The 15,978-nt window shown below is 37.9% G+C and overlaps 2 protein-coding genes across 5 annotated transcripts; one reads left to right on the plus strand and one right to left on the minus strand.

The window, feature by feature from the left end:
• The first annotated feature begins 8,699 nt into the window (after positions 1-8,699).
• LOC110637140 (uncharacterized) lies at positions 8,700-11,443 on the plus strand. 2 transcript variants are annotated; one of them, XM_021787098.2, is made up of 2 exons: positions 8,700-9,976; positions 11,161-11,443. In XM_021787098.2, exon 1 carries the CDS (start codon positions 8,779-8,781, stop codon positions 9,841-9,843), a length of 1,065 nt encoding a protein of 354 aa, XP_021642790.2. In that variant the 5' UTR covers positions 8,700-8,778; the 3' UTR covers positions 9,844-9,976; positions 11,161-11,443. The 2 variants fall into 2 exon arrangements, with proteins under 2 accessions (XP_021642790.2, XP_021642789.2); XM_021787097.2 differs by lacking the exon at positions 11,161-11,443 and adding an exon at positions 10,180-10,508.
• A 359-nt stretch (positions 11,444-11,802) lies between these two features.
• LOC110637149 (uncharacterized protein At5g64816) lies at positions 11,803-15,670 on the minus strand. 3 transcript variants are annotated; one of them, XR_002491467.2, is made up of 4 exons: positions 15,499-15,670; positions 12,905-13,293; positions 12,479-12,596; positions 11,803-12,072 (listed from the first exon to the last, which is right to left on the minus strand). XR_002491467.2 is itself a non-coding variant. In XM_021787110.2 (3 exons), exon 2 carries the CDS (start codon positions 13,289-13,291, stop codon positions 12,908-12,910), a length of 384 nt encoding a protein of 127 aa, XP_021642802.2. In that variant the 5' UTR covers positions 13,292-13,293; positions 15,499-15,670; the 3' UTR covers positions 11,803-12,072; positions 12,905-12,907. The 3 variants fall into 3 exon arrangements, 2 of the variants coding, with proteins under 2 accessions (XP_021642802.2, XP_021642801.2); XM_021787110.2 differs by lacking the exon at positions 12,479-12,596; XM_021787109.2 differs by lacking the exons at positions 11,803-12,072; positions 12,479-12,596 and having other exon boundaries at positions 12,759-13,293.
• Between the last annotated feature and the right edge of the window lie 308 nt (positions 15,671-15,978).

The following is a 15,978-nucleotide window of genomic DNA, read 5'->3' on the forward strand; positions in this document are numbered from 1 at the left end:
CTGCTCAAGTAGAAGAGCAGCTGCCACCAGTACAGGAACAATCTTTTGTGGTCCAGGGTCCTATAGACCCAATGGCAGCTACCCTAGCCGGATTACAGAGAACCATCGATATGATGGCACAATATATGGTCCACCCTCCACAACAGTAGCAGCCCAGTGCACCAAGAGAGGAACCTTACAAACAAATAATTAATTTTAAGAAGTTAGTGCCTGATATCTATGATGTAACTGATGATGCTTACCGATTTTTGGACTCCTGCAAATAGGCAGGGGTGGAATCGTAGTTAACTAATAGGAGATTGGTAGAGTGTATGCAGCATGTATTGGGGCCAGTGCTAAGGTGGTGGATGACAGACTACGTACTACCTCGTATTGAAGGATTATCTTGGACGCAGTTTGTGAAACTGTTCATCGATAGGTTTGTGCCAGAAAGCTTCAGAGACCAAAAGCAGTGAGCCTTTTAGGCCTCAAGGCAGAATGACAGATCCGTAGATGAATATGCTGCAGAAATTTTAGAACTAAGTAGGTGTGCCCCCACAGTAGTGGCTAGAGAAAGTATGAAGGCAAAGAGGTTCCTAAAGGGGCTGGATAGGAAGTATGCAATCCTGACCATGATGTATGATCAGTCTTTTGATGTGGTAGTTGATCGAGCCCAACATATTGAAATTAGTTATACAGGAGATACAGTGAAAGGGCAAAGAAGAATAGAGCAGAGGGTTCTTCAGGTATTCCCTACATGGGTACCACGGATAGTGGAGGCCAAAGTCATTACAGAGGAAGAAGTAGAAACAATAAGAAGGGTGGTTTTAAACACAGATCTCGAGGATTCAGACCAGGGTATGGATCCAGTAGTAGTCATAGTTCGGGTTACAGCAATTCTGGGTCTGGTTCAGGATCCTCCTTGGCACCTTGCACACAGTGTGGAAGAGGACATTCAGGATCTTATATGATGGGTTCAAGAGTATATTTTTGGTGTGGCCAGCAGAGTCACTTTGCTAGAGAATGTCCCATGTTCGATTAGCCATAGATGGGGTCACAGTGTTCCGTTGCAAATGTTCCTCGTCAATTGTATTTTGGTGCTTCCAATATTGCAGGCGGTCAGTTCATTGGCCAATAGGGCCGAGGACAAGAAGGACGTCGATTTGGAGGCAAGTTAGGAGGTAAAAGTCAATTTCAGGATTCTGCAATGTATGGTAGGGGTCAAGCTCAGGTTTTCACCTTAATCCACTAGGATGCTCAGGCTTCCAATACAGTTGTGGCAGGTATTCTTCTAGTCTTTTCCTCTAAGGCTCGTGTTTTGAAAGATCCGGGTGCTACGCACTCATTTGTCTCCCCCATTTTTGGCATAAGATTGGGTAGGAACCCTACAACTTTAGAATGCCCCTTGTCTGTAGCTACCCCTCTTAGTGATAACATAGATGTGGATATAGTTTTTTTGGGTAGCCCAGTGGTAGTAGATGGAAGGATCCTCCTAGCAGACTTGATTCCTCTTCCAGTAATGGATTTCGATGTAATTTTAGAAATGGATTGGCTGGCAACTCATTATGCCACTTTAGACTGTAGGAACAAAAATGTGTATTTTTATATACTTAGTGTGGAAGAGTTTAGCTTTAATGGTGACAGGAGCGTGGCTCCATATAACTTGGTGTTAGTAATTAGTGCTAGAAAGATGCTGAGGTGTGGGTGTCAAGGGTATTTGGCATTAGTGAGAGATACATCTGTACAAGGTGTTGACATTGAGAATGTTCCTGTTGTTAGAGAATTTATGGATGTCTTCCTTGAGAAGCTTCAAGGGTTACCACCAGGAAGAGAAATAAAGTTCTGCATTGACATTGTACTGGGTACAAACTCCATATCAATGCTGCCTTACAAGATAGCCCCAGCAGAATTGAAGGAACTGAATGAGCAACTACAAGAGCTTCTGGACAACGGTTTTATTTATCCAAGTACCTCCCCCTGGGGCGCTCCTGTTCTATTTGTGAGGAAGAAAGATGGGTCCTTAAGGTTATGTATTAATTATAGACAGCTAAACAAGGTGATTGTGAAGAACAAGTATCCACTTCCTCAGATCGATGATCTGTTTGATCAACTCCAAGGGGCTAGATTCTTTTCCAAAATAGATCTACGGTCAGACTATCATCAGTTGAGAATCAGGAATGAGGATGTGCCCAAGACAGCGTTCAGGACAAGATATGACCATTATGAGTTCTTGGTGATATCTTTTGGACTCACTAATGCACCAGCGGCCTTCATGGACCTGATGAACAAGGTGTTCAGGCCATTCCTGGACTGTTTTGTCATCGTATTCATAGATGACATTTTTTGGTATACTCTCGGACCGAGGAAGAACATGTGTAGTATTTGAGGATGGTGTTGCAGAGTTTGAGGGAGCACCACCTATATGCAAAATTTTCAAAATGTGAAATTTTGGCTAGAAAACATCTCATTCTTGGGACACGTGATTTCTAGTGAAGGCATGCAAGTGGATCCCAAGAAAATTGAGGTGGTTACTGATTAGCTTAGGCCTACAATAGTTACTGAGATGCAAAGTTTTCTAGGCCTAGCTGGCTAATATAGGTGTTTTGTACAGAATTTCTCCAGGATAGCAGCTCCACTAACTAACATAACTTAGAAGAATATTCCGTTCATTTGGATAGATGATTGTGAGGAGAGCTTCCAGAAGCTTAAGGAATGTCTAGCTACAACCCCTGTGTTAACATTATCGATGAGTGGTGAAGGATATACCGTATACTGTGATGCCTCCAGAGTTGGTTTGGGATGTGTTTTGATGCAGCATGGGAAAGTAGTGGCTTATGCTTTAAGACAGCTAAAGAGGCATGAGCAAAACTACCCCTCCCATGACTTGAAAATGACGGCTGTAGTCTTTGCATTAAAGATCTAGAAATACTAACTGTATGGTGAAGTATGTGAGATATACACTGACCACAATAGTTTGAAGTACATCTTCCAACAGAGGGATTTAAACTTGAGACAAAGGAGATGAATGGAACTTCTAAAGGACTATGATTGTACCATCAAGTTTCATCCTGGGAAGGTCGATGTAGTAGCAGATGCTCTGAGCAGAAAATCTTCTGGCAGCTTGGCGCACATATCAGCGAAGAAGAAATTGTTGATATAGGAAATACATGGATTGATGGATAAAGGTCTGATCTTGGATATTTCAGATGAGAGGGCATTATTGGCCCATTTTTCAGTAAGACCAGACTTGGAGACAGAATCAGAGTTTCCCAGCACAGGGACTCGCAATTGATGAAGATTATAGAAAGAGTACAATAGGGTAAATGATGCAAATTTAGATTTGCTAATGATGGCACTCTTATGCAAGGTTTCAGGATATGTGTGCCTGATGTGGACAACCTTAGGAATGAGATCATACAAGAGGCACACTATATACCTTACAATGTCCACCCAGGCTCCGTTAAGATGTACCATGATGTGAAAGATAGCTACTGATAGAATGGCATGAAGAGAGATATAGCAGACTTTGTGTCCAAGTGCTTGACTTGTCAGAAGGTGAAGTTTGAATACCAGAGGCCGTCAAGGAAGCTACAAGAGCTCCCTATCTCGGAATGAAAGTGAAAAATGATCACGATGGATTTTGTAACTGGGTTGCCTCGTACCACGCGGGAATATGATTCGATATGGATAATTGTAGATCGTCTGACTAAATCAGCTCATTTATTGCCTGTGAGAACTACCTATTCTATTGCATAATACGCCAGGCTCTATATTTGAGAAATAGTCAGATTGCATGGAGTTTTTTCTTCCATAATATCTGACAGAGGGCTCCAATTCACTTCTCAATTTTAGAGAAAGCTGTAAGAGGCACTAGGCATGCAGTTAAACTTTAGTACCGCCTTTCACCCTCATACAGACGAGCAGTTCGAAAGGACAATTCAGACACTAGAAGATATGCTTCGTATGTGTGTCCTGGATTTTAGAGGTTAATTGGATTATCAGCTACCTTTGGTGGAGTTTTTCTACAACAACAGTTATCATTCCAGTATCGAGATGGCACCCTATGAGGCGTTGTATGGCAGAAAGTGTAGGTTTCCTCTGTGTTGGACAGAAATGAGAGAAGCAAAGGTGCATGATGTAGACCTGGTGTAATACACTTCTGAGATGGTTCTTTTAATCAGGGAATAATTGAAAACAGCTTTCAGCAGGCAGAAGAGTTATGCAGATTCCAAACGGAGGGATGTAGAGTTTGCAGTAAGCGATTACGTATTCTTGAAGGTTTCTCCAATGAAGGGAGTTATGAGATTTTGGAAAGAAGGGCAAATTGGCATCTCGGTATATTAGACATTTTGAGGTTACTGACAGAGTTGGAGCAGTTGCCTATCAGTTGGAGTTACCCCCTAACCTGTCTCATGTTCATCCTGTATTTCACATCTTCATGCTCAGGAAATACATACCTGATCCTTCTCATGTGTCACATCCAGATACAGTAGAGCTGAAAGAAGACTTGACATTTGAGAAGCAGCCAGTAGCCATAGTGGACTACCAAGTGAGACAACTAAGATCGAAATAGATCCCTATGGTTAAGGTATTGTGGATGAGCCAATTAGTAAAAAAATGCACCTGGGAGTCAGAGCGGGACATGCGTAGTAAGTACCCTTATTTGTTCAATGTGTAACTCTGTTCTTTTATTCTGCCTTGTATAAAATTTGATAACGAATTTTCTGTAAGGGGGAAAGATAAATTAGGATAATGACATTAAACTGACATATTACTAAAATAATATTATAAATTCATTTGAAGTTGACATTATTGCTCAATTCAATTAAAATTCGTGCATCTAATATAAGTTCAAACTCATAAATTAATAACAATTAGATTAGATATTTATATTAAAAAATATATAAAATTAATTAAAGTGTATAAATATCTTGCACAAATTTAAATATAAAAATTTAATCTATAATTGATATGTTGATCTCTATGTGAGTTTTCGCTCTAGATAATTTCATCCTCCAGTTAATTTATTTGCCTCTAGGGCCATGTAATGCAACGATGCAATTAAAAAAATATCATATGGGATAAAGGGAAAATTAGTACATTCAATTCATTCTTTATAATTAAAAAATATTTTTTTATTAATGTGTATTGATGTATATAGACTGTATTTTATACTTTTTATGTCCCATAAAAATATGTTTCCTTTTTCTTTTTATCTATTCTAAATTATAGGCAACTTTTCTTTTAAAATAGTATTTTATTTATTAATTTAATAACATTATTTAAATTTAATATGCATTGAAAATGTAAAATCTATTAATTTAAAGAATCATTTTTTAAAAGGAAATTTTAAGAATAATTTGGTAACATGAGTTATTTAATTTTTAATAAAATAATTGTAACACTCATAATTTTTAAATTAATTATTCTATGGATAAATATTAGTATTTTATTTTATTTAAATTTTAGGAAAATTTTTGAAATTTTTCGAATTTTAGAAGTCAAGTTCGATTTTTCGAAAATGTGAAACTTAGATGATTTTTAAAAATTAATTTAAAGATCATGTGGCAAAATTAAAAATATATTTAGATTCTATGAATTTTTTTGAGTTTTCTGAAATTTTTTCGAAATTTTTGGGCCTTATTTTTTGTCCTAGAGCAGAGTAAAAATTTAATTTCGGGTATTCTGAATTGAATCGACCGAATCGAACTGGACCGGGTCTGACCGGTCGAATTGGATTGGCCCTTTTCTTTTCTTCTTCTCCTTCCCCCGCGCACCCGATGCTCTCTCTCCCATCGCCATTTTCTCTCTCCTCTCTCCTTCCCACTGCAGTCGCTGCAGCCACTCAGTCCTTCCCCTCATGCTAATGACTATCATGGTACCCTTCCCCTTGCCGGCTGCCACCTGGAATTGCCAGAAAACGCACCCCAAAACTCCCCTTTGTGCAGCTTGCTACTTTGACTTCTCGGGCCGATTCCGGCCGATTTGGCCGCCGATTCCGGCCGATTTGGCCACCGATTGGACCAGGTATTGTCCCAAAATCCATCTACACCTCGAGAGCTTTCCATAGACACCAAAAACACCAAAATCCATCTAGCGGTTTGTTCAATTTGTATCCATAAAATTTTAGCCCATTTCGATTTTTATGCTAGATTTCTCGTAAACCGTGAAACTCATGAAAAATCTGAGAGTACCGGAGTGCTCCCCTCGGTAAGAGCTTCGCGGCAATATCCATTTCGAATTTTTTTGACACCATTTTTTGGTGGATCCCACAGAAATTCGCAGTGTTTTTCCAAGCACTAAATGAGCTTAATAAATTCTGTAAAAATTATATACTAATCCCCGTGTTGTGAGCTTCACGTAGGTACCTTCAATTCGAGAAAATTCAATAGTTGCTCAAGTCTGTAATTTCGGGTCGGGCAGACAGGCTACCGAAAAAATTTCAGAATTCAATCGAAATTATAGACTACCCTATCGTTTTCAGACGTTCCGGATGCGTTCCCAATGTTAGAATTGGCATAGGTAAACCCGAACCTTACTTTTTCTTAATTATCTAGTGCTTGATTATGATTACAAATCTAAAAAATATTCATGATAGGTTAAAAAATTATAATTCCTTTTGCTTTAGCTTAATAATATTGCTAAGGACAGCGGGGTAAAATTTTAGAATTTTTAGAGTTCATTTGTGTAATTTTTGCAAAAAGGTTAATTGTATGGACTAATTTATAATTTTTCAAATTGTGGCCGTTGATTATTTGGATGGGCCCAAGAGGGGCCATGTGATGTGATTAAGTTATGAATATGTGACTTGTGGAAATAGAAGTGCATTTTGAACCATTTTGTAGGTTGGGTAGGTTCCAAGTATAGGGATGACTCTGTCAGATTTTCGGCACAACTTAGGGCATCTTTGGTCCTTTATAAACTTGTATTGAGTCAAATATATTAAATAATTGCAATGAAATTTTCAGGTGAGCAGGGATAGCCTTCCTTCTCTGCCCAGCCATCGCAATGATCTCGGTTCATTTCTGTAAGTAAAATATTAATTTTAATTATAATTTCAATATTATTATATGTTCAAGCATGCCCATGCATCACTTATAAATATGTATCTATGTAGTTAAACATTAGGCACGTTTTATATTGCATTTTTAATTGATGAAATGTCATGGATGTTATTTATGGTAATTTGGAGCAGTGTGCGTGTGTTGGTGTACGTGTTGTGTGTGGTATTGGATATGGATAGGACGGGTAGACGCGGCTTGAGAGACACTCACTTGGACCCGATCCTTTATGAATAAGTCGGGGTAAGCACGGCTCGAGATGATTTCGTTGGCCCCCGCATTTTATTTATCAAGTGAAAGTTCGGCTTGAGAGACACTCGCTGGCAGAGATTGGATTAAGAGAGCTGTATAAGGGATCAGCTCCCATATATTTACTGTTGGAATATTATTGGGTGTGTGAGTGCTCCAAATTGTCTTTTTGCTATTATGACATGATGAGTATGTGAAGGGTGAGCTGAGCTCCCCAAATTGTTATATATTGTGTTTACAGGTGGGGCGAATCAAAAACTCCCCTTTGTATGGTTCATATTATGATTGAATTTTGTCCGGTTGAATTCTTGAAATTGGGCTTAAAATGAGCTTTAGGATTGGGTTAAGGAATAGTTAGGCTTACTATGGGCCTCGAGTACTTTAGACTGGTCCAAGTCCCAGTGCCGATCTGGCTCATAGGTTGGTCGTGACAACAATAACAGTGAATGATATATTAAAAAAATAAATAAAATTTATTATTATTTTTTCACATAACAAATTTTACTACTTTAACTATATTACTTAGATTTTTTTTTAATTATGTAAAAATATAAGTAAGCTATTAATAAGATTGGTATGAATGCTAAAAGATTTTGTATCTCTTAAGCAATATCGAGTTTTCAATCATTGTGAATGATGAAAATTTCTTTTGAAAACGCTTTACCACCATAATGGGCCCCCTGACTTGAATATGATTAAACCTAATCCAATGGGTTAAAAGATATCTATGATTTACTACTAAAAAAAATAAAAAAAGAAAATCTCATTAGAAGCGTTTTATCTCTATAATGAGTTTTTTTGGTGCGAGTAGTTTAGGCCTAATTCAGTGGGCTAAGAGATACCTTCGATTGATTACCCAAAATATAAAAAAAAAAGAAAAAAAAAATCTCATTATAAGCACTTTACTCTATAATGGACATTTTCCAATAAACTAACAGATACTTATGATTTATTTTAAAAAAAATATTAAGTTCATAGGGCTAAGACCTTATTTAATATGCATTAAAAATATAAAATTTAAGAATAATTTTTTTAAAGAAAATTTCAAAAATAATTTAATAATATAAATTATTTAATTTTTAGTAGAGTAGGGTGTATATTAAAAAAAAAACAAAATTTGCTGCTTTAATTATATTAGCCAAAATTTTTTAACCATGCAAAAATACTTGCACACTATATTTATGGGGTTCAGAGATTAATTTGCCAGAGATTTACTAAGTATTTCATTTAATAATTTCATAATTAGCATTAAAAATTAAAAAAAAAATACAGCATGAAATTAACCAAAATACCCTCATGCCATCATCAAACCACCTAATGCTAATAGGCCATTTTAGGAAAAACAAAACCCAAATAAGTCCAGCAACAAAAAATGGCGTGCAGCCATTGAGCACCCAAAGCCCACCAACCAACCAACCAGCCCATCGTTTTCTTGCTTTACCAATTGCCATCATTTCTCATTTCCAAAACCAAAACCACCGAAAACAAAATGAACGAGAATTCCAACAAGGCCGAAGCTGAACGCCTGCTAGGAATCGCCGAGAAGCTTCTCCAGTCTCGCGATTTCAACGGTACAAGAGACTTCGCCGTCTTGGCCCAAGAAACGGAGGCTCTCCTTGACGGCTCAGACCAGATCTTGGCCGTGGCCGACGTTCTATTGTCCGCTGAGAAACGCATTAACAACCACAACGATTGGTACGCGATCTTGCAAATCGACCGCCGCTCTGACGACCAGGATCTCTTAAAGAAGCAGTACCGCCGCCTCGCATTGCTTCTCCATCCAGACAAGAACAAGTTCCCCTTCGCAGATCAAGCGTTTAAGCTCGTCGCGGACGCTTGGGCCGTCTTATCGGATCCCGCTAAAAAGTCACTCTACGACAACGAATTGAGCTTGTTTTCTAGGATTGATTTATCGAATTCGGAAAAATTGCCTGTTCGAAGGAGCCAGCGCCCGGTCGCGAAGAAACATGCAGGCGAGAGTATTAAAACTAACATTAGTAATAGCTCCGAGGATCGGAGTCAGAGGATGAAGCTATCGTCGTTTTGGACTGCTTGTCCTTACTGTTATATTTTATACGAATATCCTCGGGTTTATCAGGATTGCTGTTTGAGGTGCCAAAATTGCCAGAGGGCGTTTCACGCAGCGTTGATACAGTCGTTGCCGCCTTTGGTACCAGGGAAGGAGGCGTATTACTGCTGCTGGGGTTTTTTTCCTTTGGGCTTTATGTTTGGCAGTTCAGAGAGTGGAGCGAAAAACATTGGGTCTGGGTCGGGACAGGCGTCTGTGTTTCCAAATTGGATGCCGCCAATTTTCTCCCCGGGGCAGCAAGTTGGTGATAAAAATGGTGGCATCTCCACGGCAGATACGCCGCCAGTGTTTGCCTTGGGGCAGCAAGTGAGTGATAAAAATGGTAATGTGAGTGCAGGTGCAGCACCTGCGAGGACTGGGATAGCAAGAGGTGGTGGAGGTGTGCATGTTTCAGATGGGAGTGCCACAGGGCGTTTACCAAAGAAGAGGGGAAGGCCAAGAAAATATCCCTTACAAAGTTTTTAGTCTGATATGGACTGCAATTTGGTGAGAAGAGACAGATGAGAAGGTGAAGGAAGTTTTATCTCTGTGTTGATAGAGATATAAGAAGGCTCAAGGAAGAGGCTGTTATAGCTGCCACAGTTTGGGATGTCCATAGGTATTACTGTTGACTTGTATTTATTGTTTTTTTCTCTTTTCTTAATTATTGTTGTTTGTAGAGTTTAGATGCTTTTTCTTGTGACTGACTTGTTAATTTAAGGTGATATGTGGTAATGTCATTTTGCCAAGTTCTCACTATGAATTGAAGAATTGTGTTTCATTCAAGGCATTCTAAATGTGCCCAATTTTTTTGGTTTACAGGGTGGCCAAATGGGCCGTGAGCATGGTAGGCTACATATCAATGTTTGTCCTCCCTTTTTGTATCTTTTATCATAAAAATGAAAACTTCTACCATATTAGTGGATGGAATTCAAATTTGAGAAACTCCTACTCTCCATCTTCTTAAAGAGGATTATGAGAAAATCAACCAGGCTAGGTCTAATTATTTGGAAAGTGCATAATTTGTTCTTTGTTTAGCCAAGTATGTACCTGTTTTACTTGAAAATTTATAAGTGGAAAGAGAGATTGGAACTTCATACTATACATTCTCAAAGAACGTAGTGAGGAAATTAATAATAATTGGTACTAAAGGTGCATACTTTTTTTCTTTGTTTTTCCAAGTATGTACATTTTCTAGTTGAGGATTTGTGAGCTCGAAATCACCGTGTTGGTGTTCGCATAATTTGGGTTTAGAATTGGTTATTGTATTCATTAATAATCAAATGTTTATCCACCGATTTCTCTTCACTCTTCCAGCCAGGTAAACATGGAAAAAGCAAAGGCAGTAATGATGCCAAACTCTGTCTATTTGATCGCATAATTGCCTTATCAAGCTTCCTAAGCTCATCATTCTTCTTAATTCGCTTGTTTACAAACACCAAAAACTTCCTGCTTTGCTTGTACGCCGTCGGCTTCACCTTCTTCCTCTGTCACCATCAAACATCAACATTTACGCTTATTAAATACACAAATTCTTGTGGAATTTGAGAGTGAGAGAGGTGCCTTCTCGATGGTGATGGATCGCGCGAGTCCCAGGCGGTTTTATTTGCCCTTTCATCTTTCTTGTTTAGGATGTCGAATTTGCAACTGGACCAAATGGCCTTGAAAGGGTTGTCTTTCGGAGTCTTGAGCTTCAATGCCACGGCGTTTGGACCCAGCTTTTTGTTCTTCTTGATTGTGTTCTTGGTTTTGTTGTGATCGTCGATTCCTTTTGTTGTCTTCACCATCGAGATTGTGCCGCAGGAGGAAGCGAGATGAAGCTTCATACGAGGGTGTAGGATTAATCCAAATATCAAATAGACTAGGGTGACCAGTGAGTCCTCTAGCGGTAACGACGGTTGGATCCAAAAGCTCCAGAGGTTGAGGTGGAATGGGTACCTGCTGTGCATTCCTATAGCTGACAAAGAAGAAGAAGAAGAAGAGGAGGATAAGAGGAAAAAGAAGAAATGTTGTATTAATAATTTTTATTAATTTTAATTATTCTTTTACTTTAGATGAATAATATTTTAAAATAATATTATAATGATTTTTATGAATATTGAACAGTAAAAAAACGATTTGACTCTAATTGAATTAAAACCGAGTCATAAAAAATTTATTTGGGTTCACAATTAAAAAATCTATTAACCAAAATCTTGTTTAAAAATTAATAGGACTATTAAGAATATTTAAAGGGCCCAACTCAAACCACCAGTTAAGCGTATTTTCTACCAACTTGTACGCGCGCGCGCATGTGTGTGTGTGTGTTGTACTGCTAGGAATCATCAGACAGCAGTAACCTCTCTTTGTAGATCGATTATATTATGATTTGAAATTTGTATATACAAGTAATAGGGAGTTATAGTAAGAATTTGTCATTTGTATATACAAATAATAGGGAGTTATAGTAAGAATTTGTGATTTGTATATATCGTGTGGAGTTCGAATAAAATTTGTTAACTATCGTTTATCAGTTGTTAAAAAAGATCTGAGCTCCCATTCCGAATCCATTGTGAGCCAAGCTCATTGAACATCAGCCAAGCTCGTCAGCTTTATGATCGGACTTCAAAACAATGGCCAGGACGATACTAGAGTGCCCCGGAGAATACATTTACATATTGCAGTGGACTACAAACACTGAACCAACAGCCAACATTGCTTCCACAGTTCTACATGCTGCAAAACCACAGAAAACCCACAATGGAGAACCATCTAAGCCTTGGAAGCAAATTAGCCTTGAAAGAATACACAGAAATTGTTAGTAACACCCAAGACTATGCATTTCTAACCAATTAGGCTTGAGCAAAAAATATTTAGGGGGACTGGATTTATATCTCCTTAATAGAAGTTATCCAAAGCCTGCAGATTAATACTCTCATCATCATGTGTGCTCAGTTTCCAGTGCATTCAATGAAAATGCCATCTAACTCTCCCATAGATTTTGATCTCTCAGAGCATTCATTTCACCAATGAGGAACCCTACATAACTGTCTATAATATGCTAGCTACGGAGAAGTCTTATCTGCAGAATATAGAACACCAGATATGGACAGCTGGAATATAGTATTGAATTAGTAATCACCTATATCTTTTTGTAAGAGATGCTCTAGGGCAGTATGCATGCCTAATATGGGTTCCATCCAAACATCCATTGATATCCAGATACGAACATCCAATTATATTCTTGCAGCTTCTACTCTCTGCCCAGGTAATATAGGAACAATACAATTAAAGAATTGGCGGTCAATGGAAACTAGAGAAAATATTCAAACTTCAGAAGCATGAGAATTAAAAAGACATTTTGAGCACAACAAAAACCTATCCAGATCTAAAATGCAAAGAAAAATATTAAAAACATCATATTGAACACCAAAAGAAGCATAAGAATTAAGAAGCTCAGGCAGAAAAAGGAATAATACAAGCACTTTGGAATGAGTGTATCAACAATATATAGTAAAAAAATGTAAATTACATGAAACTTCTTGTAAATTAGTGAAGCCACATTAACCTCTTAAGAAGTAACAGAGGAATTGGATAGCCTAAGGCACTCGCTTTGGCACCTCCGTAGACAGACATCATTCCAGTTGGGCACTTGATGTTGATTAACACAGACAGTTCTCGCGCAAGCATCAGCACAAGCATCAAGCTCAGAAACACCACAAACGGTGACACAGGTATCAATGGTAGGGTCTTTAGATAATGCACCAACCTTTTTTAACATCCTCTTAGAAGTGCAAACCCTCTCACAAACAAAAATTTCATCAGAGCTTTTCTCACGTCCTCTGGCACTCTTTAGCCTCTGCTCTTCAGCTCTCTTTTTCTTCATCCTAAAAGCTTGCCCTGCAATAACAGCTGGTATTGCAGCACCTAACAGAGACCACCATGGATCCACCATAGCTGTGAACATAAGCTCTTGATCAGCAATTAGTTAATAAAAAAGAAAAGGATGAATCACAATAGTCCTTGGGTATTGCCTTTAATCCTTGTATTTTCACAATTACATTAGCACATCCCTAAATTTTTAGTCCGTCAACCATTTAGTCATTCCATCCAATTGAAAATGGTTTTGTCAATAGTCCAAGCTAAAAGAAATAAGTCTAAGGAGAGAGAAATTTTAAAATCAAATTTTACCCTCATCTATTCCCAATTTATATCCCATTGCCCTTCCATTTCCATCACACCACCCCTACCCCCCTTCTCTCTCTCTCTCTCTCTCTCTCCCTTCTGCCTCCATCTACCGTCTTTATCCCTCTCTCTCCCAATCTTAGGTTGCTTCTTGGCAATCCCCTTCAGTCCTTCCTCAAGAGCGCCAACTCAAACTTCGTCCTCACCTTCTTTGTCTCCCTGCATCCCAATTTAACACATACCTTCCAATTTAACATTCCCAAAAAAATCATAAAAAAAAATGCCCCCTTGCATTCCACTAACCAGAATGCATATAAAAGTGAAAGACAACCGTCCCAAAACCAAAACCCAAGACAACAGTTTCAATTGCATCAGTAGCAACCACCAGACCAGTAGCTCCTACCATCATGAAGCCAGCGTAACTTGCCATCAGCTCTGAAGACTCAGAGCATTCATCATGAATGACTCATGCATTGCCATTTTAGAGGACATGAAAGCACTCGGCGTACTTGATGCTTGATCTCAGCATTGCAAGCTAGAGAGACAAAGAAAAAGCAACTGAAGGCAGTGAAATATACAGGTTAATATGTTGCATCAGGAGATTGACCAGAAAATTTTGTTGCCAATGGCCTTGGTTCCATCTCAGTTGCTGGGGTTATATTGTCAATCCATTTTTCTGTAGCTAGAACCCCTCAATATGTAAGGTAGGTGTAATTGAGGTCAATTTTTCTAAGTGGACAGTCGATATATTAACTGAAACCAAGAAAAAGGGCATGAAAATTTGAAAACTCAACAATGAAAAAATTCCTTTACATTCAATAATAGAAGAAGAGGAAAATAGAATTTGCAAATTTTACTTGTGATGGCTAGGCAAAGAGCAAGCCAGAGGTTGGAGTAATGTGACACGAGTTATGGAGAAAGCTGGGATTTTATTCTAATTGAGGGTGAAAAGAATTGGGTTTTAGGTTTGGGAATAATCTGAATGAGAAGGGAAAATGTGGTGGCCATGAAGGGAAAAAAAAAAAAAAAAAAAAGCAAAAGCATAGAGGAGATGGCAGTGCAAAAAAGAGAAAAGCATTGAGAGGAAGAGAAAGATTGTGAAAGAGAAGAAGAATGTGAGCGAGGGAGAAAGATGGGATCTGAGAGAGAGGAAAAAGGAAAGGATAGGGTAGCTTTGAGACTTGGCAAAGAAGGAAACTTTTGATCTTTTCATAATATACTAATGGCAAAGAGCTGAAAGTTTGGACAGAAAAACTTAATAGTTGATGGAGTAAAAAGTTTGGGATGTATTAATGTAATTATAGAAATACAAAAATCAACTCGTAATCATCGTCAAAACTCACGGACCTTGTTGTAATTCACCCAAAAAGAAAAATGAAAAATAAAAATTTCTTGGTTAAGTGGGTTTCTATTTGCATTCAATTGTTAAATGAGACTTCAACAATAATCAAGCACAAATAGTTTAACTTGTAAATGAAAAGCCAGTACTCAACTAAGTCTCAGTCCAAAACTAGCTGAGATCGGCTATAAGTCCCCCATTCACTAAAATCGCTGAAGAACTTAGTACAAAAAGTTTTCTTTTTAATCGGCTTCGGCTCTTCCTTAAACCACAGATATCAACCGTTAGATTGAAAATTTAAGAAAATATATGAATTGGGTTCTTCGAGGATAGCTTCCATTCGATGAATATATAACTTGATTCACTAAACCCTTTTGCTATTACTATTTCCCTCTCTGCTCAGCCCAGAAAGCTTAACACCACAGATACAAAGCAAAGAGTAGATCAGTGCTAGCCCAAATAACTAATCAGGGCAAACTAAGAAACGTTTGCAATAACTGGATTTAACAAACACTCTGTAATTGAATTTTTCAGAACTCTCACAGTATTAAACCAGTTAACCATCAAATCGAAACCCAAAATTTAGCTAAAAGCGGGCAAAATTACCAAGAAGAGAGGGATATAGAGCGAGAACTAACCTGGAATCCTGCATGGAGGGTTTAGATGCGAGGGATTACAGCGTAGAAAGGGTTTTGACGGAGTAAACTAGTAGGCGCTCCGCTTCACGAGTGAGCGCAAGGTAAGACACACTGTACTTTTGGATCTAGCGGCTATAGATGGACTTTTTTTTCTTTAGGGTCATGAATCGCCCATTATAAATTTTACATAATTCTATTTCTATTTTATTAAGAATAATTATTTTTTGGATAATTTTTTTAAAGATAATTATTATAATATTTAGATGGATAAAATTTATAAAAGGAGAGAAGACCATCCCATCTTTTAATTTGATAAGATTAAGGAGATCACATCTTAATCTACTCTAGGGCATACCTCACCGAGGAGATTGCCAAATTAAAAAGTAATAAAAATTCACATATAGCTAATTATTAATAATTATTTTTTGTAATGATGATGCTATTTCTTATTTATTTATTTATTTCTTAGGTTAACAAAGA

This window comes from Hevea brasiliensis, chromosome 16 (assembly GCF_030052815.1).
Source record: "Hevea brasiliensis isolate MT/VB/25A 57/8 chromosome 16, ASM3005281v1, whole genome shotgun sequence".
NCBI classification, from domain to species: domain Eukaryota; kingdom Viridiplantae; phylum Streptophyta; class Magnoliopsida; order Malpighiales; family Euphorbiaceae; genus Hevea; species Hevea brasiliensis.

Coding starts and splice junctions, on each gene's coding strand:
- LOC110637149 (XM_021787110.2), bottom strand. CDS start 13,291: ATGGTGGATCCATGGTGGTCTCTGTTAGGTGCTGCAATACCAGCTGTT.
- LOC110637140 (XM_021787098.2), top strand. CDS start 8,779: ATGAACGAGAATTCCAACAAGGCCGAAGCTGAACGCCTGCTAGGAATC.